This window comes from Phyllobates terribilis, unplaced genomic scaffold, assembly GCF_046119375.1.
Source record: "Phyllobates terribilis strain yellow unplaced genomic scaffold, ASM4611937v1 Scaffold_3212__1_contigs__length_86100, whole genome shotgun sequence".
NCBI classification, from domain to species: domain Eukaryota; kingdom Metazoa; phylum Chordata; class Amphibia; order Anura; family Dendrobatidae; genus Phyllobates; species Phyllobates terribilis.
The window spans coordinates 13,187-38,864 of record NW_027365966.1 but is presented as its reverse complement, the minus strand read 5'-3'; the positions used below and the strand labels follow the sequence as shown (position 1 = coordinate 38,864).

General features: G+C 40.5%; 3 protein-coding genes across 3 annotated transcripts; 2 read left to right on the top strand and 1 right to left on the bottom strand.

Moving 5' to 3' along the window:
* The first annotated feature begins 2,696 nt into the window (after window positions 1-2,696).
* On the top strand, window positions 2,697-9,110 carry LOC141247670 (CXXC motif containing zinc binding protein-like). The gene is made up of 4 exons (XM_073669250.1): window positions 2,697-2,798; window positions 2,894-3,001; window positions 3,664-3,831; window positions 8,988-9,110. The coding sequence occupies exons 1-4, from the start codon at window positions 2,697-2,699 to the stop codon at window positions 9,108-9,110; spliced, it is 501 nt and encodes a 166-aa protein (XP_073525351.1).
* A 3,533-nt stretch (window positions 9,111-12,643) lies between these two features.
* LOC141247672 (uncharacterized) lies at window positions 12,644-15,285 on the top strand. The gene is made up of 2 exons (XM_073669252.1): window positions 12,644-13,181; window positions 14,645-15,285. The coding sequence occupies exons 1-2, from the start codon at window positions 12,644-12,646 to the stop codon at window positions 15,283-15,285; spliced, it is 1,179 nt and encodes a 392-aa protein (XP_073525353.1).
* A 1,880-nt stretch (window positions 15,286-17,165) lies between these two features.
* LOC141247671 (uncharacterized) lies at window positions 17,166-20,450 on the bottom strand. Its single transcript, XM_073669251.1, is given in 15 exon segments — window positions 17,166-17,348; window positions 17,423-17,629; window positions 17,705-17,797; window positions 17,799-17,918; window positions 18,234-18,282; window positions 18,380-18,470; window positions 18,473-18,545; window positions 18,548-18,579; window positions 18,654-18,722; window positions 18,725-18,742; window positions 18,822-18,978; window positions 19,064-19,228; window positions 19,507-19,693; window positions 19,995-20,049; window positions 20,348-20,450. Coding segments are annotated over 15 exon segments (1,602 nt in total).
* Between the last annotated feature and the right edge of the window lie 5,228 nt (window positions 20,451-25,678).

Below are 25,678 nucleotides of genomic sequence, written 5' to 3'. Positions count from 1 at the left end.
TTGCAGTATGATAAGATATACAGGGTGCACTTCATTTTTATTAATGAGAAGTGCACTGCAAGGTATACGAGAAGGGCACAGAAATCTATAAACAAAGTGCACTTCAAGCTAAATCAGAAGTGCAATTTGAGGAAGTATAAGTTTAAAATTATAGAGTGTAGAACTACACTCTGTAAGATATAGATAGTGAAATTCTTTCTAAGGAAGGAGTGCACTTCATGATAAATGAGAAGTGCACTGAACCCTCTAAGGCAGGAGTGCACTTCGATCTAAAGTATAGAACTACACTATGTAAGATATAGATAGTGCACTTCATTCCGAGGGAGGAGTGCACTTCGAGATAAACGAGAAGTGCACTGAACTGTCTAAACAATTGCACTTCGAGCTAAAATCAGAAGTCCAATTTTAGGAAGTATAAGTTTTATAATTTTGTAAAGTGTAGAACCACACTCTGTAAAATATAGATAGTGCACTTCATTTCTAAGACAGGAGTACACTTCAAGATAAAAGAGAAGTGCACTGAACCCTCTAAACGAAGTGCACTTCGAGCTAAAAATAGAAGTGCAATGTCAAGAAGTATAAGTTTTACAATTTCTAAAGTGTAGAACCACACGGTAAAATATAGATAGTGCACTTCATTTCCAAGACAAGAGTGCACTTTGAGATAAAACGAGAAGTGCACTAAACCCTCTAAACAGAATGCACTTCGATCTAAAAACAGAAGTGCAATTCCAGGAAGTATCAGTTTTACAATTTTCTTAAAGTGTAGAACCACACTATGTAAAATATAGATAGTGCACTTTATTCTAATAGAGGAGTGCACTTCTAGATAAACGAGAAGTGCACTGAACACTCTAAACAGAGTGTACTTCGAGCTAAAATCAGAACCTTAATGTCATGAATATAAGTTTACAATTGCGAAGAGTAGAACTACACTCTGTAAGTTAATTTCTTAACGAGAAGTGCACTTTAACCTAAATGAGAAGTGCACTACAACCTGATAACAGAATGCACTTCAATTTTTACCTTTTGATTTCTTTTCAACTTTTGACTTCAGGCTTTTTGTTCTTCAGCAAGTGAAAACAATTCAAAACAAAAAGGGATTTAGATTTAAAAATAAAAATACACGTAACTTGACAGTATGAATCACAACATATATATAGTTTTTATCACCATCTGGTTCTTTCGAAGCTTTATAGACAACTAGAGTTGTTTTACTTTGTTGTTCTTTGCCCTTGTCTTCTGCGAAAATAACTTTTTTATGTTCATCTTTCTTTTTTCTGGCATAAACTGGTTCCAAAAATATTTCACATCAACAAACAACAGAGTATTTTTACATGTGTACAACAACATTAACAAAATCTAGTATCGGTGGGTTTTACATGTTTAAATAGCAAAATCGAGCTTAACAATAGCAAATCCACTAACGAAATATTTGTTGAAGAACATCAATAATGTTTATCACTTACGATTCAGTGAAAAACACTATTGCATGCCGAAAAAACGAACGAAAAGTAAACCTAGGATTAGGGTTTGATTTCTCAACAACTTTGACAATTAGAACAGGGGATTTGTCTCCTCCTTGGCTTGAAAACATTTTGATCAACCGAAAAAGTGCAAGTAATTGTGAAACCAGTAAGTTTGATGTCTTTTAGGAATAATTTGTTAGTTTTCGAACTTTTTTTTATACGATGTGAAACGAAGAACAACAAAATTGTGAGAGAATGAGAAGGTGTATGTGGGAAGAAGGAAACTGAAAAAACAAATAGGGAATGGGGGTGGGGTGTGAGCGTGTATCGCAACGTCTAAATTGCTTTTTTAATCAAAATGAATCAACCGCTGTGACGAATTTGCACCGTCCTCACCTGATAAGCCTCTATATAAAAATATGGAAGAGTCCTCTTACGAACATCCCGATATTTCTTCAATTTTTTCGTAGATTATATGTTTAATAATTAGAAAATTCTTTTTAATTTAGAATGATGATCCGTTTTAACTAGGGATGGCAATGGGACGGGAATCCCCGCTTTCCCATGGGGAATACCCGTGACGGGATGGGGATGGGGATTTTAAATGGGGATGGGGACGGGTATGGGTGAAACATAAAATCCCCGCATGGGGATGGGGTGGGGAATGGTGTCCCCGCCCTGTCCCGACTCCGATCCCTTGGGGAATCCCCGACGGGGGTTGACTAGTTCATAAGACTTCATATCTCGACGTGATTTTTCATTTGTCTTAATTTATTTGATTGTCTTGTTTTGTCGGTTATTTAATTACTAATTGATTACGAATTAAAAATATCTGTTATTTACTTTAGTTTCTTTTATATTTAGATACCCATATAACAAATAAAATTGAAAATTCAAATAAGATAAGGGGAATGAGAATCCCCGATTGGAATGGGACCGGACAAGGACGGGGATGAAAAAAAAATTGCCTCCGGCAGAAGTGAAAACGAGGATAGGATTGAAATTATAAACAGAGATGGGGACGGAAATAGTAGTCCCGTCCCGAACCGCCCGTTGCCATCCCTAGTTTTTAACCTTATCGTAAAAAGGAAATATAGGGCCATGTCCGACCCGTTTCATGACCCGAATATCCGCTACTATCGGAGACCGAGAACCAGATTCTGAAAGTTTCACTGATAGTCAGAGAGCTACCAGCGAGCTCGGAGAAGACGAGAGAACGAGAGAGAGATGGTGAACTACAAGCTGATGATCGGCGCCGATCTCGAAAATCTCACCAATCTTCAACCTCAGGGTGGCTGTGACGACGCCAACTTTGTCTACTACTTCAAGGTTTCTCCCCGCCCCCTCTGTGACGATAGGGTTTTTGTTTCTCTGTCTCCCTTATTTCACAAGACTCTTGCTTATCGATTATGTATTTTCGGTAGCTCCGATGTGAGAATTGTGGAGAGGTTACTCCTAAGGAGACTTGTGTATGCTTGAACGAAACTGTTTCGCTTCCTAAGAGCAGGGGTACGGCTCATCTTGTCCAGAAGGTTGTCTTCTTGTCTCTCTTTGGCTCTCTCTGTTTGGATGATCTCTTCCTTTGCTATCGCTGTTGAATTCTCAAGCCGGCGACGGCGGTTTTAGCCTATTGTATGCAGTTTTGCTGACTTTCTAGTTGATGATGTTGCATTCCAGATAGATTGTGATGTTTCATTCCTTATATCTTAATTGCAGACTGAAAGTTGCACTGAAGTACTGACGTGCTTTGTTAATGTTGCACGTTTACAATGTATCTACTCTTTCGGTTCATTTGATATTGGCGCGATTTAGTTGCTTCTTTATATCAAATGATTCACATATTCAGGTGTGATTAACAGCAGAATCAATGTTTCTGGTGTGACCTTATGGTACAAAAATATGTCAGCAGTCAGTTATCTTAAGCTCTAAGAATCCACTTCTTGTATGACATAGCCTGACAACCTGATTAGATTCATTGAAGTACTGAAAACCCCTGAAAATTTTGGTATTAGCCTCTGGTATTTTATACAACTTGTGGCCAGTTTTTTAATGCAGCATACTTATGAGGCTTTACATATATTCTTTCTCCGTGAGACAGAATAGAATGTCTATGACTGATGCATGTGATTTTAGCTAGCAGGCAATAGTCGTGTACTAATGAGTGTGCTTGTAACTCCTTCTCCCATTGTTTCAGTGCAAATTCTGTGACAGGGAGGGAAATATCAACATGATTCCTGGTCGAGGTCAACCCTTAACTCTGGAAGTGTGTGAATCCGGAAAACTTGCTCCTTTGATGCAATTTGACTGTCGTGGCTTTGAACCAATAGACTTTGCTTTTGGCGATGGTTGGAAAGCTGAATCTGTAAGGCCTCTTACTCTGTATTACTGTATGGTTATTGCATCTTTGATGGCAGTATTATGTGAGATTAATTATTCTGAGCTCACTAATGATCTGTGGTTTGTCTATGCTGTGGCTCCGCTTGTGTCAAGTTATTCTTTAGTAATCATTTTTGTTTATAATATAACGGCTTCGAGCTTGTAATGTCTTTGGATGTCGGTAGAGTTTGTGTGGGATCAACCCATCTTATTTTTCTGCACACCTACATAAATATCCTGTTGTTTCAGTGCTAAAATTGATCTCTGCTACAGTCATATTAATTAGAGTTGTCTTGCATAGTTCGCAGGTCATATACGTTGGACTCATTTGATTCATCTTACTGTACCATAAACAACTTAGAGCCATTTCAGATTTGCATGTAGTCAGTGTTCTAAAAAGCCCGCCTAGACGCTAGTCGGCACCCTAACGTTTTGACTAGGAGCTAGTCCTTTTTTTCTAGGTGGTAGAAAAAAATCCTCCGTCTAGGCGTTACGTTTTTTTCTAGGTGGGGGTATGCGTTCTTTTTGTGAAAGGGGTATGTGTTCTTATTTAGGTTAAAAGTTAAAAATCAATCACATCCTCTCGTTCGTCCCACGCCTTCGCCTCTCACCTCTCACCCCTATCCCTCTTTTTTTTGGTTTTAAAGGTTAATTCATATAAGGTATGCCTCAAAAATGAGGAAACAAACAGGGAACACAATCCAGACAAGACACCAAGAGAGTGAAAGGCATACATGGGAAGGCACAAAGGCCCCCCATACTATGCACCAAACCAAACAAGAGAACCAAGACTACCCAAAAGTGCAGCTATAAGAGCAGGGCAAAGCACCCCGGGCCTCATTAAAACCTCCATGATGAAAAACCCAAAGGGAAAAACCATCATAGAGGAAAAGGGCACCCCTGCACCGGCACAAAACAAGAAGAAAAACTGACAAACATGGACAGACACGCAGGTCTTCCATACTTTGTCACCAAGGGAAACAAACACCAAACATGGGAAGGCACGCACACCTCCCATACAATGGTGAACAACCAGGAACACGAGCCAGCAAGCGAGCAAGCAACACCTACAAGGCCCCAACCAAGGAAGAAGGGAACTTGCTATGAAGAAGCCGGAACACATGCACGATGATGAGCCGAGTCACCACATCCGGAGGAATGCGGTTGTCGTCGAAGATCCGGGCATTCCTAGCATGCCACACGAAGTACACTGAAGCAGAGAAGGCGAACACACGAGCCTTGGAGAGGCACGCATCCTCCCTAGCATAGAGCCGGAGCCAAAGCAACGCCTGAGAGATGGAGTCCACCGAGAGAGGAATCTGGAATCTCTCGCACACCGCGCGCCAGATCGTCCGGGAGTAGGAGCACTCGAAGAACAGGTGAACGTGACTCTCGGGGGTAGTCCCACAAAGTCTGCACGTAGGGTCCACATCAAGGAAGTGGAGGCGATCATAGGTCGAGAGCTTGCCAAGCGTGGCAAGCCAAAGAATGAAAGCATGCTTGGGCATGTGGAACGCCGGCCATACCTCCCTAGACCAACTCACAACAGGCAACCTAGGGCGGAGGGTGTCATATGCTTTGGACACACTAAACTTGCCCTCCACACACCACTCTGCCAGGATATCCTGAACACTCACCTCCCTCCCCTCAAGGCCACAAACCATTTCGCGAGCATGGACCATAGCCTTAACGAGGGGAATGTCACGGTGATGAGTAATCCAGTCGAGGGGTTCCACCACCGATAAATGGCGATGATGGACCCATCTAACCCCATAGACTAGGTCTCCTATCAACAATATGCCACAAGTGCTTCAACATGAAGCACTTGTTCCAAATACCAAAGTCCAAAAGTCCAAGCCCCAGCCCCCCCTCCCTCCTAGGTACACATAACTTATCCCAACTAACCCGAGGGTGTCTCCAAAGAAACCCTCTACAGATAGATACAAGGGATAGACGAACACTAGTAGGTAAGGGAAGAACCAAAATCCAGCGCTACCCTGAAGGACCGACGCAATGAGCTCCCGTCTACCCGCGAAGGAGATGGTCTTCTTCGCCCACGCATTGAGGTAGGAGTTGATCTTGTCGAGCAGCGGCTTGAACTGAATCACCTTGAGCCCGGAGGAGCTAATCGGGATCCCGAGGTACCGGAAGGGGAAAGTGCCGGCACTAAACCCCGTGGCACCAGTCAACTCCGCACGCTCCAGGTCCGACACCGACGCCAGATAGATAGAAGACTTCCCGACGTTGACGCTGAGTCCGGACATCTCCTTGAATCTGCCCAAACACCCCATGAGGATCCCTACAGACCCTGCATCTCCACGGCAGAAAAGCACAATGTCATCAGCGAACATCAGGTGGCTAATCCTCAAAGTGTCACAGAACTGATGGAAGTGAAACGAAGGGTGGTTCGTCTCCTTTCGGATATGCCGAGATAGAATCTCCATACAAATCACAAAAAGGAGAGGGGAAAGAGGGTCTCCTTGACGGAGGCCCCTCTTACCCTCGAAAAACCCATGTATACACTTATTAACTTTGATAGAATAAGAGGTCGTGGTAACGCATTCCATCACCCATTCAATAAACCTAGGAGGAATACCGACGTGGGTAAGGGCGAACCGAATGAACTCCTAAGATACAGTGTCGTATGCTTTGGCGAGGTCAACATTAAGGAAACACCGCTTGGTGTCCCTCTTAACGTCATACCTCTTAAGGAGCTCCTGGACCAAAATGATATTATCCGACATCAAACGGCCCTCCACAAAAGCACTTTGCGCAGGGTCGATGATAGGACCAAGGCACCTTCGCAAGGCGAAGCGTCATGATCTTGGATATGAGTTTATAAACCACGTTACAACACGAAATAGGCCTATAATGCTCAACACGAGCAGGCACATCAACTTTAGCAACCAAACAAACGACAGAATGGTTAAATTGCTTGAGCAGCCTCCCGTTCTTAAAGAACTCCTTCACCGCAGCGCAAAGCTCCGCACCCGTCGTCTCCCACGAGGCCTTGAAGAACTTAGCCGAGAACCCGTCGGGCCCGGGGGCCTTGTCATCCCCAATGGACCAGAGCGCTTCTTTGATCTCAGCATTGGACACCGGACACGTGAGGGAGAGGCCATCGGCCTCCGAGATCGAGGCACCGTGCGCAAGCTCGCTAGCCAACGGCAACGAGACCTCCACGTTGGCACCAAACAACCCCTTGTAGAAGCCCACAAATTCAGCCGCCACCTCCTCCGTCGATGTAGTACTACCACCACCCGCCTTCTCGATAGAAGCAATGTGACGCTTGCGCCCGTTCACCTTCATAAGAGCATGGAAGTACTTAGAGCATATATCGCTAAACAAAACATGTTTTGACTTAGCTAATTGTCTAAGAAAACTCCCTTCGGCCTCATTCAGGCGTTGAGCTTTGGTCTTGGCCTCCTCCAACCTACGCTTGGCCTCCATCGAAAGCGGGTCCAGCCGACACTCCTCGAGGGCTCGAGAGAGACCAACATTGGCCTCGGCAGCCCTACTCGAGATATGGCTAAACTCAGCCTTGTTGAGCTGCTTGAGGGGGGACTTGAGGCCGCGAAGCAACTTGGAGAAGCGGTATTGATAAGTACCCCTCTCGGACGTCGCCCAATTAGCCTCCACCACCTCCTTGAACCTCGGATGGTCAGCCCACATATTGAAGAACTTGAAGTAAGCACGCTTCGTCTCGGAGATCCTGCACAAAGAAACAACACCCGGTTTGTGGTCGGATAGATGCCACTTGCCGCCCCTATCCCTCTTAATTGAAAACTTTGTCGTCCCTACTACCTCCCACTTCCATCTCGTCATGTTGTCACCTCTCATCCCACCGGCTGCCTCTCACCTCACCTCACCTCTCGTCCTGCCTCTCACCCTCGTTAGGCTCTCCCTTCCCCTCTCCCTCGTACTACGACCAACGTCCACTAAGAGCCTACGACTGTAACTATGACTTATGAATAATTATTTAATATTACTTACGTTGAAACATGTGTTGAAAACTATATGATTTTTGCTTTTTCTGGTCTTGTAGATCTTCTTTACGACGAATACTATAAAGTATATGAATTTTGGATGATTAATGAGCAAATTATATGATTATATCAAAATTACATAGTTAAATCATGAATTACTATGAAAATTATGAATCAATATATTTCGATTTAGTTTTTCATATAAGGAAATTATATTAAAATATAAAAAATAAGTGTTATGATATTGATCCGCCTAGGCGCTAGTTCCCCCCTCACCGCCTAGCACCCGCCTAGCGTTTTTTAGAACATTGCATGTAGTAGTTTCGGGCTGGTTCATTAATCCAATCCAAGGTCATATAAGTTAGTGTTTTGATGCAAAGTCATGGTTTATTTTGTTTCTATCATGCTAGTCTAAACACTCTTTGGACCATTTATGAACTGGTTCATTTTTCAATGGATCTGTTCCAAGTCTTGTTGGTAGTATATACTTATTTACTTGCATATAGTTCTTTCAATAGATATAGAATTTGAGAAGTGATTATGTCACCCTGAAACAAAAAAAGTTGTATAAAGTGACAATATAAATGTGAAAATATGATCTATACCAAGGTGCTTAAAATATGATTGGATAGTTTTCAGTTCCAGATCAGATGATACTGATCATTCTAGTTGGTTTTAGCTAGGGTCCAGGCATATTTAAGTTTGTGCTAAAATAGGAAAAAATAATCATTGTGTCGGGTAAATAGAGTCTCTCACATAGGTTTGCTTATCAGACATGACCACATCAGATTTTGCCTCCTGTAATACTGACAAAGTATTTTCTTAGATATGTCAGACAATATGGTTTACATTGTAAATACTTATAATAGACACTCCTCGCAAACAGTGTGTGCAATTTCCTTCCCATTAATTGTTGTATTGGACGAACGCATGACATGCATATATCGCAAATTTCAAGGCATTTGTGAATTGATGTGTTGTAGGTATTTTTCATGGCACTTAGAAGTCATTCTCTAATCAGCTCAAACTCCTCTGCTATTTAAGAGAGTACATAGTATCACATTAATTCAGCAATATTCTTTTGGTGCCCCTATCTACTTTGTTTGGTGCAGACCGCTCTAATCTTCTTCCTGTTTTGCCTATATCAACCTTTCAGGAGGCAGGGACAAAATTCGAAAATCTGGACTTATCTCCGGGCGAGTTTTCTGAGTATGATGAGAAGGGTGAGTGCCCAGTCATGATATCCAACCTGCGTGCCTGTTTTGAGGTGACCAAGTAGAACTTCCACAAAAGAAATGTATCTCTGCTGATCCTCTTCTGGTAGATAAATCAGATTAACTTTGAACTTGGAAGTAATCTGGTATCTACTTGAATTAGACTATGGATTTCTTAAGCTGACTGGCTTTTTAATTCCATGACATGAGCTGATTGCTAAAACCCTGTTACATGGATGATCTATGATCATGAGTGTTGGTACAAGCTCTGTGAAACATATCATGTGAAAAAATGGTCTGTTTCGTGTTCATATAAATTTGGCTCTCGGAACATTGTTTGAGCGGCCTGTTGCTTTTTGATCCGCTTGTGTAGATGTGTCTTCCTATCATTCTGGGAAGTTCATACACAAAGGTTTATGGATGAAACTAAATTTCTTTTCTCTTTTTCACAAGTGATATACACATTATAAAAAGTGATAACCACACTACAGATTCGTATACTATGGTTTTGCAAACAACTTTTTTCGTCTATTATGGCTTTCCGGAACGATTATTTCCTCCGCAATCTCGTAATGAATGAAAAAATCCGTCCGTAGATCTATAGCGGATGGAAAAAATTATCCACAAACGAATAGCGGACGATATTGTAGTGTGCAAGTACCTGTGATGTATTGTACTTATCAACGACTCCTCTTTTGTCGAAAGAACCTACTCCCTCCGTCCCCAAATTATAAACACATTTGGGTTTAAGTTCGGTTTTTAAGAAAAAGTGAAGAGTAATGATTGTAGAAGAGATATAGAGAGAAGAAAGAGAGAGTAAAAATATGTTGAAAAGAGATAAATTGTGTTGGAAAAAGAGAAAGTGTGTTGGGAAGTGATAAAGTGTGTAAAATTAATTTTCAAATATGGAAAATGTGTGTTATATTTTAGGACGCCCGATAAGGAAAATGTGTGTTATATAGGGATGAAGGGAGTACTTTTTATTTCTTTGACTGAGTTTTATTCTTAGCTTTATCAAAATGTATCCAATCTTATTGCTTTGAAAAGCATTTAATTAGATTTGGACTCTAATAATTAAGTAAATGTTTACCCAACACTATATTATACTGAAATATCAAACATGCCGAATGAGTTCTCAATACGACTAGTAAAAGCTTAGTCGAAGCAAAATCACAATTCACACAAGTCACAAACAACCACTCTAGACTCTTAAGTACTTGTGCATTATAACTAGAATAGAATCATATGCATCTCAGTCCTCCGTCTAAACCGTTTTTCTAGGTGAAAATTCGAAAAGAACGGGTGACAGTTCAGGAGTGGGGTGATAGATAAAGGTCACCCGACTCACACCCTTCCCCTGCCACCCCTCACCCACTAATTTCAACCGATGTAAATTTGATCAATTTATAAATTCTACATAAATTCTAATTTCACATCATTTGTAAATCTTTATCAATAAAAAAAATTGATTATATAAACACAAAGAATTTTATTGATCACGGATTAATTAGATTTTTTATTTATTTAGCAAGATAATGACTACTTACTTGGAATGGTTAGACGAATAATTGGGTGCATTCTTTTCTGTTGGACTTTGATCAAAGGAGGCCTCCTCACAAATTCTGAAAGGAAGAGGAGACATATGTCGGATGATGATACTTGTGGCTTATGTCAATCGGCGGCGGAATCAGAGATCCATCTATTTCGTGATTGCCGGGAAATTCAGGGGCTATGGATTGAGCTTAATCCGGGGCTTCCGGCGGACTTCTTCCGAGACTCATCAGCTTCCTGGCTTCGTCGGAATCTCACCGCTTCAGAGGGGTTTGGAGTTGGTGGTCACTGGCGAGATTTCTTTGCCGGTGCGTTGTGGTTCATTTGGAAGAATAGAAATAATGTGGTTTTTAGAGGAGACAGGTTTCAGGGCAATAAAGCTAGCTTCATCAAGGCCCAGCAGGAAGAGTTCTATACAAGTTGGGCTGCAAGGCCAAATTCTCAGCTCAACCAAAGTCCGAGATTCAGTTCAAGTGGGAAGCACCTCATGTTGATTGGATCCGTATCAATACTGACGGGTCTGTGCAGAATGGTTTGGGGGCTGCAGCGGGAGTTTTCAGGGACTTGAATGGTTCATGGATTAAGGGCTTTGTGCATTTTATTGGTGCGTGTTCGGTTCCCATGGCCGAGCTTTGGGGCATCATCTCGGGTCTTCAAATTGCATGGGATTGTGGGTACAAGAGGGTTTGCATTAATACGGATTCGCAAGTTGCGGTCTCGTTGCTTTGCAAACCTGTGGACGTGTGCCATCCACTCTTTAGCTTGGTCAATCTGGCATCGAGCTTCCTTCGTAGGGATTGGGAAATCCAACTCCGTCATTCGTTTAGAGAGACTAACGGCGTCGCTGATGCTCTTGCGTCTCTTTCTTTCGGCTTTCCGCTAGGGGTCTCTTTGTTAGATAGTCCTCCGGATTGTGTGCTTCATTTACTTAGTGCGGATGCCAGGGGAGTGTTGTACTCCCGACTGGCTAGGGTGTAATTTGGGTTTCCGTAATTCCATGAGCTTCGGCTCTTTCTCGACCCAAAAAAAAAAAGTGACAAAATAATCACGGATCAGGTGATCGAAGTGATTCATCTACCTATTATCCGACCGTTTCTTTTTCTTAGCGGACTACACATGGAAACAAAGAGATGGTTTTAGAGAAGATGAAAGGCGTATTATGACCTCTGTCGGTAAAATTATGGTTTGCTCAATATATGTCACTATAATAGTATTTTAAATTTTATATAAGATTTAAAATACTTTATAAAATGTGAAAAAATTCCCACATATTATATTCTAAAATGTATCTATAATTTCATTTTACCAAACTTTATTATAAAATATCATTATAATTCATTTATTGAACAAGGCCTATATACCTAGTTATTATTATATTATTATTCACAAATTTCATTATTGTTCATAATCTTTACATGGCATCACCCTCTTCGGATTTTCCCATCCCTATACACCTCGTACAACTGTATTATGGGAGAAAGAGGCGGAAGAATTACCTGTACAAGTTGTTAAGTGTTTGATGTAATGGGTTTCCTGATTGGTCCAGCGAAGAACCGTTAGCGGACCTGGAAACACAAAAGTATGGTGGCTCAAGTGCATTTCCCCCTCTCCAGAAACACTCAATTCAGCCAAATCTCGATGTTTCCTTAATCTCACGATTCCTTCCTATATTCGATCTCTGCTTAGGCTTCACGATTCACCCTACCAACCTAATTGATTCTCTTTTCAACCCTTCCTGTCTAGGATTCTGTACTTGAAACCTCCTCTTTAATTCGCTCATTTATTTAACTTCAATCCAGGGGGATTGACTCCCTTTATTGCTGGGATTCCTTTCTAAAACGGAGATGAGGTATTTCCGAATTTCTGTCTGTTATTAATTTACAGAAACAAGCGCCTATTGCTCTGTATTAATCTCTTTCAAACAGAACTGGGAATTGATTCGAAGTTTACGTTTGCTGGGGCTGCTCTGTTGCTATTAACGAAGTCATCTCTCATTCCGCATTACTCTTTCAGATCTGTACTTAATCTCTATTTAAAACATATGAAGATGCAGATTAGGGTATCGTCTAATTCCTCTTTAGAGGAAGGAGGGAAAGATCCTGGCAATTTACAGAGAGCTGGCCACGTTAGGGCTTTGCCATGGAGGTTACTTTTGTTGCTTATTGTGTTCTTAGGTTCATGTCTTGTGATCTCCTTCTTTAGTATGTTTTCAGTTAGAAAATTTGGGATTGCCAATATTGTGCCTATAGTTAGGCCAAGTTTTCGTCCATGTGATGTTATTGAACCCACTAGATTAGACCAATGGATCAAACCACCGTCAAATCTGAACCATTCGATGAGTGATGAGGAGCTCTTCTGGAGGGCATCTTTTGCTCCTAGGATGAAAAAGTATCCTTATGCGAGGACTCCTAAAATTGCCTTCATGTTCTTGACTAAGGGTCCATTGCCATTTGCACCCTTGTGGGAGAAATTCTTTAATGGTAATGAAGAGCATTACTCGATATACATTCATTCTTTACCTGCATATAATGAGGAGTTCCCATCCTCTTCTGTGTTCTACAAGAGACATATTCCAAGCCAGGTATGTTTTGCTTTCAATCTGAGCTCATTTATGTGCTTTTTATATGACTACCATATAATTCTACACCATGAGTCACCTACTGTCACTGAGGTGGTGAATAAGACTAATTTTACAAGTAGATCTATTGTCAAGAACATATATGATATGCTTGAGTTGAACTTTAGGGAAGAAGCGGGCTCTGTAATTAGAAATAACATGAACTAGTTCATAGCTTTATGGAATAAGTATTCTTTATGCATCTGAATGGAGAAAGTGAGAGAATGACTATTCTCTTATAGGTGACTAATTGCTTGCTGAATCTGTTATTGCTCTGAGAACAAAAGAAGCAACAGCTTATTCTCTTATAGGTGAACTAGACAATAGAGTTACTTAGAACCAAAGAAGCACTTCCAACTTCTCAAAGTAAATTCATCATTACTGTGCAGCAATCTAGTTTTTTTTTGTTCCGATATTAGGGTCTCCGTAGTTGATTTATCTTGCTGCAGATATTTGGAGATTTAGACTACTACATAATCAGATTAGAGTCGTGCTGCAGAGAAATGAGCTCTGCATCTCTAGCCGAAATGCTTGAAGTTTTATGAGACTGATAAAGTCCAGGGCTTGCTTAATGACATATTTTATTAAATGGAGTTATAGCATAGAATTCTGACCAAGATTCAGCTGGCCTAAAATTAATTCAAAAAAGCTGGATTGGCCTAAACGGAAACTGAATAGTTATTGAAGAGGAATATAGTTGTTCATATCCAAATTATGCGAAGTATATTTTAATGGAAATGCTTGATAAATCACTATTCTGTTCAATGTTGTCTTGGCAAGTTCATCTTTCTGTGTAAATCAATTCAATTTCAATCCTTCATTCTCCATCATTGGAATAAATCCTAAATTTTCATCTGTTTTTGTAGTTCCAAATTGCCATTAACTAAATTACTTCATCTGCATCAAAAACTTTTATTCTGTAGTCCTATTCATGATCCCAGTGAATAAAAAAGCGACGCCTAGGCGCGCCTAGGCACGCCTGAGCCAGGGCATCGCCTAGTTGCTCCTAGGCGCCAACTCTTTCCATAATTAAAAAAAATGCCAAAAATTATATGATATTGTTGATTTTAATGATGATAGTCGATTTTCTTTTTTGGTGATATCTTTGATTCTTTCGTAAGATCTTTGATTTTTTCCCTATAAAACTACGCACTACTATTTTTTATGATTTGAATTGACCAAATTTTTATGCTTTTTAATTGTTTTTGATGCTTTAAGACATAGTTTTTTGTTGGTTTTACTTTTGAAACATTATCCGACTATACATTTCAATAAATCAATACAGCAAGGATTACAGAAGGAAATAAGGCTGGGCGACCCTAGGCACGCCTAGGGTGGCTCATCGCCTAGGGTCGCCCAGCGCTCTTTTATTCACTGCATCCTACTATCTACTAAAAAATAACCATTTCTTGCTTTCTTTTCCTATTACAGCTATCAGAATGGGGAAAATGAGCATGTGCGACGCCGAAAGACGTCTACTCGCAAACGCACTACTCGACATCGCCAACGAATACTTCATCCTCCTCTCCGAATCATGCATACCGCTCGCCAATTTCAGCTCAATTTACCGTTACATCTCAAAATCGCGTTACAGCTTCATAGGCGCCATAGACGACCTTTCTGTATACGGCAGGGGACGTTACCACCCAAACATGACTCCCGAAGTCAACTTAACCGAATGGCGTAAGGGCTCTCAATGGTTCGAGATTAACCGAAAACTCGCCTTCATCATCATCCAAGACAAAAAGTACTACCCGAAATTCGAGGAGTATTGTAAACCTCATGCTTGCTATGTGGATGAGCATTACTTTCCAACAATGCTTACAATTGAAGCTCCTGAGCTTCTGGCCAATAGGACGCTGACGTGGGTTGACTGGTCAAGGGGCGGGGCCCACCCTGCCACGTATGGGAAGGATGATGTCAGTGCTGAGTTTTTTGGTAGGATTATTGGTGATAGTAGTTGTGTGTATAATGATCAGCCTGGAGCGGCTTGTTTCTTGTTTGCTAGGAAGTTCGCTCCAAATGCATTGGAGGCTCTTCTTGAGCTCGCTCCGACGGTTTTTCGGATATGAATTTTGATGGTTTGCGGCTTGTTTGGTGTAGGTTTATTTATCTTCTTGATTGGGAGATTCATATACAGCTAATAGTATGATGCATAGGGTTTTGAGGTGCTTTGTTTGTTTGTAAAAGCTTCATTATTTATCACTAAATCTACATTTGTGTAATTTTTTGAGTTCTTCATAATGGTAATGCTTGTTCAATTCTTCTATCCGTTTAAGCATTGTTTAGTAGATACTCATGAGAATGGAAAAGAGAAAGCACTGTGGACCTGTGGTATACCTGATAATATTAAATGGTCATTGTTATTTATCGCATAATGCTTTTTGCTAATCGTCGCATCTCGGTTCGTCACGAGTGAGATGAGGGTCGCTCGTCACAAGTGAGAGGTGGGTCATTCGTCACGAGTGAGATGATAGCCGCTTGTCACGAGTGAGAAGAGGGCCACTCGTCACGAGTGAGACGAGGCTGCATTGGTTTATCAATACAAACCGGTTCATTCATTTAAATAATGTTTTTATCCTGCCGAATGAGTTTAAACAACCTTGGAATCCACCAGAAGAGAGAAAACCCTCGAATTTGATTATTGAGTAAAAGATAAGTGACAGGTACATCATAGAAAGTCTTTAAATACTGATATAAATCCTAGTATGAAATTTAGGTAAAATAGAAAAAGCCCGAAATTACACGAGAAACTTAAAAGTCCCTTTTGAGGCCCGAGACAAGCTTAAATTGCTCTGATGCCAAGAGCTCATAGCATGATTCTTGACCGTGGCGTGAATCCCTATCGGGAAAGGTATAATAATAAGAATTCTGATCCCGGACGCAGGTTTTCAGCATTTCCTGCGTTGACCCGTAGAAAATATCAAAAAATGCATAAATAATCATTTTAAACCAAACACATTTCAGCTTGCCTCGTCTCACTCGTGACGAGTGGCCCTCTTCTCACTCGTGACAAGCGGCTATCATCTCAGCTTGCCTAAAACCCCTCCAAACACATTTCAGCTTGCCTCGTCATGAGCCATGCTCGTATCACCGTGACGAACGACACCCTACTCATCCGTGATGAGCCGACGAGGTGCCACTCGTCACGAGCCATGCTTGGATCATTCGTGACGTGCCACCATGAAATGAACTCTCAGCCAAGCGAGGGTTCGAATTCCATTCTACTTGAAAACGGAAAAAAAAAACGACCCGTCATTGTGCGATGGATAGCAAACAGTTGATGCGATATTTAGCCGGCCCGTATTAAATTTATCACTGATATTTTGGAAATTTCTCGGTGGCTTAATTGGACAACATGGGGTCATGGACTGTTGTCAATTAATAGAATCCGAGAATTTGTCCGGTTCACACAATGAAAGCATTGCGTACAAACAATTGCGTGGACATAATGCACCTTAAACATTAGTATGACGTTACATATATATTGGGACATTTTTGTCTGTTTTTGGTTTCTTCTACTTGAATCTAAGTTCAATCAAGAACCCAATCTATGTACGCTCCAATCTTGACAAAATTGAATACCAACAAAACTGAAGGAAATAATGTACTAACCGACAACAAAGAATGTGTCATGAATGAATCTGACATCTCGACTAAAGAACATATATTTTAATATATTAACTTTGGTGTTACTATTCGAGAATAATATTAAAAAAGGTGCAACATCTTCAATCTCATACAAGTTTTTACAACTGATATATATTGCCATCCACAACACATAACACACGGCAGTAAAGTTTCAATGTGATTGGCAAATGCTTTACATTTGATAATATGATACATTCTGGGCATCTTACACCGCATTCTTCAGATCCAAAAGGTTAGAAATTTATAACAGATCCATATATACAAACAACATCCAAACAGAACCCAAGTTTGGGTATTCAGATTAAGCAATGAAGCCCTTGTGAAGAGAGCTCCATGGGCCCGAAGGAATACTAGGGCAAGCCTGAGCTGATGCTTCAGCCATTTGATCCTTTGCGATCCCTGCGTTACACATATTAGCTATAGACCGCATATGCTTCATCCCATATTGAGAAAGCGAACCACAATGTGTCTCAAAAGCCCTCACCTGAATCAAAAAATGATCACAATTTCATTCAATTATGGTAAAATTACTGTTTAATGATAAAAAAATTACATTACCAGCTGTCTCAAGCAATTCCAGTCATCAACAAGGGGTTGCCCTGAAGGGCGTACGGCGTGAATCACCTCTGGACCCTTTTCAATACCAAAGAGAAGCTTGGCTACGAGTTTAATATTTTCATCTATATGCACTCTGTGAGACATTGCTTCTAATACTTGCTTTTGTGCTTCAATCTTTCTCAATGAGCCTTCAGGCGCTTTTCGGAACTGGAAAAGGAAAAGAAATATAAGTTGATTTTGGTATTATTAATCAGAATGAGAGGAGAATGTAGAACGTAGTACCTTGTCCCAGAAATGAAGAAGATCTGCATCACGCTGGTTAGTGGCGTGTGATGATCTGGTCTTAATGAATTTCTCATCAATGTAAGTGTAGTTTTTCGTTAGCAGGGTCTGTACCCATGTACAAGAACAGTGTTTCTTTGCTGAGCTCTATATCACCAAATTGCATTACATGAGAGCCGTAAGCTGAATTGTCACTTGAAGTCCTCCTCTTAACCTGATAAACCCACAGAGAATCTAACATTTAGGAAATTCAGGAGAATCTCCAATTTTCTATATTCAATTCCTTCACAAATCTGATAACAAACTGATAAACCCACAGATGTTGCTCTAAATGTAAATAACTGACTATTGACCCTTTCAACAACTGGCTTAGACTGACTAATGGCTGAGAAATCAAACAAACTAATTAGGAATATGAAATTAGATATTCTGGGTTTGTATCAGAAACTTCAAATTCAAACTGAGAACTTCCATGGAAATACATTGCAGCTCAAATGGTTAGAAATGCATCAGTAGACATGAAACATACCAGTTCATACTGTTGATGCAGAGTTTCTGATTGCAGATTATGTTGCTCACTGTTCATTTAAAAGATAGGATATTAACAAATTATGCAGAGTTTCTTATATACATTATACAGATGAGGAAATTAAGAATATATCTTTGGATTTATACCTGTCCTCCATCCAAGCAACGCTGTAGAGGTCACCTAAACAAGTTTCAAACTCAGGAGGAGGACTGGGATATTCGCCCGGGCAATAAGTTCCCAACTGCTTTCTTCAGCATTTGAAGCAGTAGTGGCATATATATTTAGCCCTTCGGGAAGAAGACCTTCAAAAGATGGCTTCCTGATTCACAGGCTTCAAGATAAAGACCTATCATGGGATACAAAATATGAGCTGATTAGAATTTAATGATGAAAGCTTAGACAAATCTGTGATAAGCATGCTTACCAAGCTCTTATAACTGCCAGCAGCATGTTTTTGCTTCAAGGTGTCAACCAGATCATCAGCATAAGGTAAGGATATGTTGGCATCCCTGAAAACAAAACTCTTAATATTTGATATCGGAATACAATCTAGACATGAACAATGAATTTCTATATTCAAAAACTAACCAAGAACTCCAGGACCACCATGGTCCGTGTAATAGATGAAGATATGATCATTAGGGCCGCTATCAACTACCTTACCGCTACCTCCAGTAAGAGCAGACTTGTTACCAAGTATTGCAGCCAAGAAATTATTTACGGTCACATCTTCTCCAGTGTAATCCTGGTAACAGCCATTTATAAGTTGATAACTAGTTTAGCACACAAAAAGTGTGTAGAACTTGAATAATTTTTAGCTGATCAAACACCTTAGGTACTCCAGCATAAACATCTTGCCCATGAGGACTGTTGATGATGACTCCTTGTCGAGGGTTCTCTTCGTGATTAGCTATGTCATCGTACATGAATACTACTATGTTTTCATCTTTCAAACCACCCTTCTTTAGTACTTGATAAGCATGACAGACATCAGCCTGTATACAAGAAAATATTAACATGGCAAGTTGACCAAATATAACATATGAATTTCATAGCAGATAAGAGAACAAAAGCACACACACACAAAAATTATGCTTGTATAAAAGGCTAATACCATCCAGATGATAATATAAGCAAATACATAACTTTACTCTTCATCATCACTCATCCCCCTCCTTTTCAATGTCTCATATGCATCTTACGCCATTATTTATTACAGTTCCACCATCGGAGGGGGAAAGAGCACAAAAGAGGGATTTCAACAATTACTCACCTGGTGCCTATAATTCCAATAACCGTTCGATCCAGCAATTAGAACCGCCCATCTAGTTCCGACGACATCTTCGTCATCGCCGACATCACCGCGGGGAAAGAATCGGTCGAGGAAAGGAGACCGATCAGAAGGCAACCTGAGAAGGTCGTCGGCGCCGTCAACGATTTTGCGACAATCGACGACCGAGCTGAAGATTGCGAGAAAAATCAAACATGTACCTACGCCATAGCGGATCATCTTTGCCTTCTCTAGATTATACTTTCCTCCGGGAGGCGATCAAATTTGGTTGAATGGATGAGGGGAAAGACTGAAAGATAGAAGCTTGGCTAGGCGACTGACTGGTAGATGTCTTTCTTAAGAAGAACGCATCTTATTATTGGGGATGACGTGTGCATATCTTGGCCGTTGATTATCCGTTAGCCCCTTGTTTTAGTCCTTTGGCAGATTAGTAGTGAGGTGTGGGCCCTGTTGGTTTAGAATTTTTTTGCCTTTTTCTAGAGGAGGTTAGTTTGATGTTGATAAATGATAAAGATTCTTCTGATACTTTAGGAAATTATAAAAACAAATTTTGTAAAAGGTGGTTGTTATTTATCGCAGCATTTTCTTTATTAATTATCGCATTCACGTTCGTCACGAGCATCTACAGAAATGCTCGTCACGAGTCACGACCATAATTAAAGCGTTCGTAACGTGTCTTTTAGTGCTCCTCGTCACGAGCACCCCAGAAGGCATTCGTCACGAGCACCCCCAACGTACTCGTGACGAAGAGCGGTTTTTGGGTTATAAAAGTCAAAAACCGGCTCTAACCCTCATTTATCTCTTTCCTTCCGCCTCCACAAACCTCCTCTCTGCATATACTTCCATTCGAAGCCATTTTTGCATTGTTTGAGATGATTCTGGGGCTTATTAGGCTTCTCGATTGGTTGTTCTTCGATCCTAAACATCCTAATTGAAGTCGATAGGTTAGTTACTGATTTTCTAGCTTATATATATCATTTGATAATATTTAGATTTATAACTAGTTTTGCATAATTGTTGGATGATTTGGTAGTTATTGAAACTATTTAGTTAAAATAATGTGATATAAATGCATTCTATTGTTGAAATCTTGGAAGATTTGAATTGTTTTAGTGATTAAGAAGATATTTGGTTCTGTAAGTTTTTTGGTTGGATTATTGGAAGATTTAGTAGTTATTGAAGTTAATTAGTTAAAATAATGTGATTTAATTACATTCTATGGTTCAGATGTTGATATATATATATATGGAGATTTTAGTTGTAGTATTGATTTAGTAGATGTTTGGTTGTATAAGTAATTTTGTATGAATTGTTGTAAGTTTTGGTAGAATTTTTAGGTATTTAGGTTAAATAATTTGATTTAATTACATTATATGGTTAAAATGTTGATATTTATGTTGATTGTAGTTGTAGTATTGATTTAGTAGATATTTGGTTGTATAAGTATTTTGTATAAATTGTTGTAATTTTTTGTAGAATTTGTAGGTATTTAGGTAAAATAATTTGATTTAATTACATTCTATAGTTGATTTATTGATATTTATGGTGATTTTAGTTATATAAGCGGTTTAATACGGTTTAGGTTGAAAATTATCTTAGTAATGAGTTTGCTAGTTGGATTTAATATTTATGTAGTTTTGAGTGTTGAATTAGTAGAAAAACAGTTTTGAATGTTAAATGTTGAATGTTGAATGTTGAATGTGGCTGCCATTTGAGGTTGGGTAGGCAGTATATCCTCTGAAATTCAGGACTACACTGCCTCCTTGGGTCATGACGTGACGAGCACTGTGCAGGTAACTCGTCACGAGTGTGCTTGTCATGCCCGTCACGACCAGTTTGTGAAGATAATTGCAACTTTGGGTTGATTGTAATGAAGTTTTTTAGTTAATTGATGTAAATGTATGGTTAGTTTATTTAAAAGTCATTTATATTGTAATGTTGTGTCTGCAGGACCGTATCAAGAAGATGGCGAAGAAGGTTGGAGGCGCTATGGGTCCAGATCGGCACGACACCATAAAAGGGATGTCGTCAGATATGATGAGGAGGTTGTGCATTTGTATGCAGAGGAGGCAGCCAGAGCCGAAATGGAGTTGGGTAGTAGAGTTGCTCGGAAGAAGAAGCGGGGGCAGAAGCGAGCGCCGCCTCTGCCACATACACGCCATCGAGACATTCTGTCTCAGGTGAGGGGAGACCTTGACAATCAGAAGACCCTCTGTACCCTTATCCTATGCACCTGGTGGAATCCAGCTCACGACATTCCGTCTTGGGTGTGGGGGCGATGAGTACATGGGAGATGCTTCGTCTAACCCATCAGTTGTTGTTGGGGTACTACGGTGAGCAACAGATGGGTTGTGGGTCCGAATACCACCAAGGCGATGGGTCCGAATACCATTACGGTGGTGGGTCAGACTACCATTACGGCGGTGGGTCACAAACGTACTATGGTGGTGACCATGAACGCCATCAAGCCGATTATTCCACCTTTGGGTATGGGGGGCCTATGGAAGAAGAGGCATTTGAGGAAGAGCCTCATGTGCATGTATGTATAATAAACCACAATATTGATTATTATAAGTTAGGTTTAATAAATCAGATTATGGTTGTTTCAATATTAAATATGTTTTGTAGGGTGAGTGGAGGGGGCAAAGACCGTGGAACGCCCCACGAGACGAAGAGGGTGTCAAGGGGGTTGTAAGTAAGGGGGTAGCAGGGCCATCACCGTGGATCCCTACATGACCATAGGGGTCAGTGGTAGCCCAAATAACCCTGAGTTGCTTGGTGGGTTCCCTGCCCACGTTGCATACGACATATACCGGGGCAAGGTAAGTTATATGTTTTATGAAATGTCTTTAAGTTCCGATATGATGTTCTCGCACTACATTTAAATTAATGTTGTAGAGTCGCACATGCAATTTTCAGTTCCGGCACAAGGTTATGCGAGCTTGGACCCCAGCCCTCGGGATGCCTATGTCGATAGTTGCTTTCGATGTCGGACTTGCTCATATCCCGGACTTCATATATGAGCACGTGGATATGGACCTGTTCATGGCGTTCGTGGAGAGGTGGCAGCCGGAGATGAATTCATTTCACCTACCTTTTGGTGAGATGACAATCACCATGCACGATGTTTATCAACAAATGAAGCTCCCGATACGTGGCAAGGGGATGGGGGACACTGAGCAGCAACACCTAATGGGGAAGACTATCGATCTTGGCAAGAAGATGGCCGACGTGAAGGCATATTTGGGCCTGCCTGGGAGAGAATATGTTGTCTCTCACATGACATTGAAGGATAGATGTAATAACCTTCAAGTCGTAACTGCCACCCCTCATGTAGTGGCCACGGGGTATCTACTCCATCTTTTTGTAGTACCCTGTTCCCGGATAGGTCACAGGACAAGATTTCACTGTCCAACATAGTCTTTTTCTGGGACTTGGATGAGGTGGAGAGTGGGCATGGGGTGCCGGTCTACTCGCTTCCACGTATCGGGAGCTGGGAAAGGCATCCGGGCTGGGTGTAAGCAGGTTTCAGCGTGCTATACACTCTTCATGGTAAGTAATTGTGTCTTAATTAAATATTGTATTTATCTTTAACGTAGCTATGGAAATGATTTAAACATAATATGCAGAGCTGGATATACGCGTACTTCTCGACGTTGAGGCCACAACACAGTCGGTGGGGGAGGTGGGCGACCTTTAGCCATGATGTGGGCCCGAATGCTTTGTTGGGTGATGGGAGAAACTACAGGACTGAGCTTGATGCCATGACAGAGTCCAATGTACGTGTTGTATACTAAGAAAATTTTGTTTATGCCGATGTCTATTTTATAGTGTAGGGTTATTTTGAAACTTATATTCCTATTTAGGTTAAATGGCTGCCTTACGGACTTCTGGACTTTGATGAGGAGGCCATCGCACCATCGCTATTTCATGGTGTGTTGGGCTTCGCTCACGATGTCACCGAACAGTACATGCCAGATCGAGTGTCGAGGCAGTTCGGGATAGGCCAAAAGATTCTGGCACCTTTAATTGCACCCACTAGAGCCATCCGGCCGAGGAACATACAAAGCTACAAGGTGGACTACATAACCACACAATAGGTGTGGGATGCACAACAGTTCCACATGATACCACTTGACGATATGGGTCCACTGACTATCAATGGGTACGAGGTGACCGACGACTACATGGAATGGTATTTGGAGTGCACCCACCCGGAAATAATTCCCCTACGCAGAGGAACTTGGGATGGTAAGAAATTCTTTAATGTCTTATGATTTGTAACGAGTAATATACATCACTGACATAAAATGTGTTTCGATATTCTTTCAGTGCATGAAACGAGTAAAGGGTTACCTTATGCCATACTACGAGGAAGCAGAGTACCCGCCTCGGGGCATGTGGGAGGCCATTCATAACAGTATCCAAGACATGTCTCTATATGACTATCCGTGATTGTCAAAATATTTAGTTATTCAATTTGTAACTTGTAAGCTTTCTTATGGAATTGTCATGTTTTTCGTCTTTTGAACTAATAGAATCATTGCATTAAGAACTCATGCAACATATCACAAATAACATACGACATTACCACTGACATAGAAAACGTTGAACGATACATAGAACCAACATAAACTACATAAAGTTACACACGATACATGAAAGAAAAATGAAATACAACACAACACAACTCAACAACATAATACTAATATCCGCCCGGTAGTAGACAAATGTGACGTTCACCCGATAAAGTTGGTAGGGATGCGAGCTAGGAGCCCAACCGTGGTGGAATGCACTGGATGATCCCTGAATTTCTCAAATTCCGGGGGACAAGTTATTGACCACCATTCGTCATCAACAATAGGATCGTGTGGACCAGGATAATCCCTTAAGAACCTTGTTTAATCAGCATACATGTGTTTCAACATGTCAAACCTTAACCTCAATACCCATGGGGTTTCTCCTATTCTAGTTGCCTAGTTGAACTATTCCGATATAATGTCCTAGTCCATCTCTGTGCACCCGGGATTTGTTCAAATGTAGTACATAGTGTAAACAAGCAGAGTATCATCATGATGATGATTAAAGTCATATGTTGCAAATTGTTCATGTGACACAATAAGGCTTGTTAGTGATGTAGTTTATAAATATTCTTAGTAATTAACACAAATTTAAAGTTTACCTCAGTTTGCGGAACTCCATAGACTTGCTCCGCAATGGTTGACGTCGTCCATGTTGGTATTGGACGCATGTTGCTCCCATTGTTGTTAAAAGTGAAGTAACAGTGGTAAACCGTACCATCATGATACCTGAAAGACACCCTATCAATATTCATCACACAACAAAATGAGAAAGGGAATTGTTATTTTGGGATGAGATTGCTCTTCCACGGCCAGGGCATTTATAGCCGAATTTGGATGGAGAGATGGGTTACAGCAAGAGTACAACTCACATGCAATTCTATATATTTTTTTCAAGATTCGAGGAGACAGATGCACGGGTCTTAAGCTGCAAAGCATGATGGAACACTGCATTGTAAGGTCACATCTATGATAGCTACATTTCAATATGGATGAATTGCATTTTGGAATCAAAGGGTAAATTGATGATACTCTTCAAAGTAGGGCTTAGTTATTAGCCCATTTGCCATATTGGGCTTCGTTTTGCTTGAGTGTGAGTTATAATGGGCTTCTTCACTAGTACAAAATGATTAATAGAATACGCCACATAGAAAACGGTTCAGAAAATATAGTTGTATATTTATGAATTACAAACACGGACAACGGTTATTTAAACAACCATTGTCTTTGATATGTTTTTACAACAAGAGACAACAATTAAACACACAATCGTTGTCTTGGATTTGTTTTTGGAAACGCGAATAACGGTTCATTTATAAACGTTGTCTATTAAGACAACATCTCTTATGAATGTTGTTGTTAAAAGTATTCAGAAATGTTTATTTAAAATAATTATTTAATCTTTCAAGAGCCATACTCTTAGGTATTCTTCCCTCCCATTCACAAAACCATGCCGCTCCAAAAAACATGAAGTTCTTTTGCTCACAAAAGATCTCCATTGTTAAAGTCCTGAAGTCTTCTTCTAGCTTTAGAACCCTAGAAAAATCGCTGGTGAAAATCGACCCTAATAGAGA

Bases quoted from the DNA above. Each gene is read 5' to 3' on its own strand.
- LOC141247672 (XM_073669252.1), top strand. From the start codon at position 12,644: ATGCAGATTAGGGTATCGTCTAATTCCTCTTTAGAGGAAGGAGGGAAA. The intron at 13,182-14,644 runs GTTTTGCTTTCA...TTCCTATTACAG, and splicing joins ACATATTCCAAGCCAGGTAT to CTATCAGAATGGGGAAAATG.
- LOC141247670 (XM_073669250.1), top strand. From the start codon at position 2,697: ATGGTGAACTACAAGCTGATGATCGGCGCCGATCTCGAAAATCTCACC. The intron at 2,799-2,893 runs GTTTCTCCCCGC...TATTTTCGGTAG, and splicing joins ACTTTGTCTACTACTTCAAG to CTCCGATGTGAGAATTGTGG. The intron at 3,002-3,663 runs GTTGTCTTCTTG...CCATTGTTTCAG, and splicing joins CGGCTCATCTTGTCCAGAAG to TGCAAATTCTGTGACAGGGA.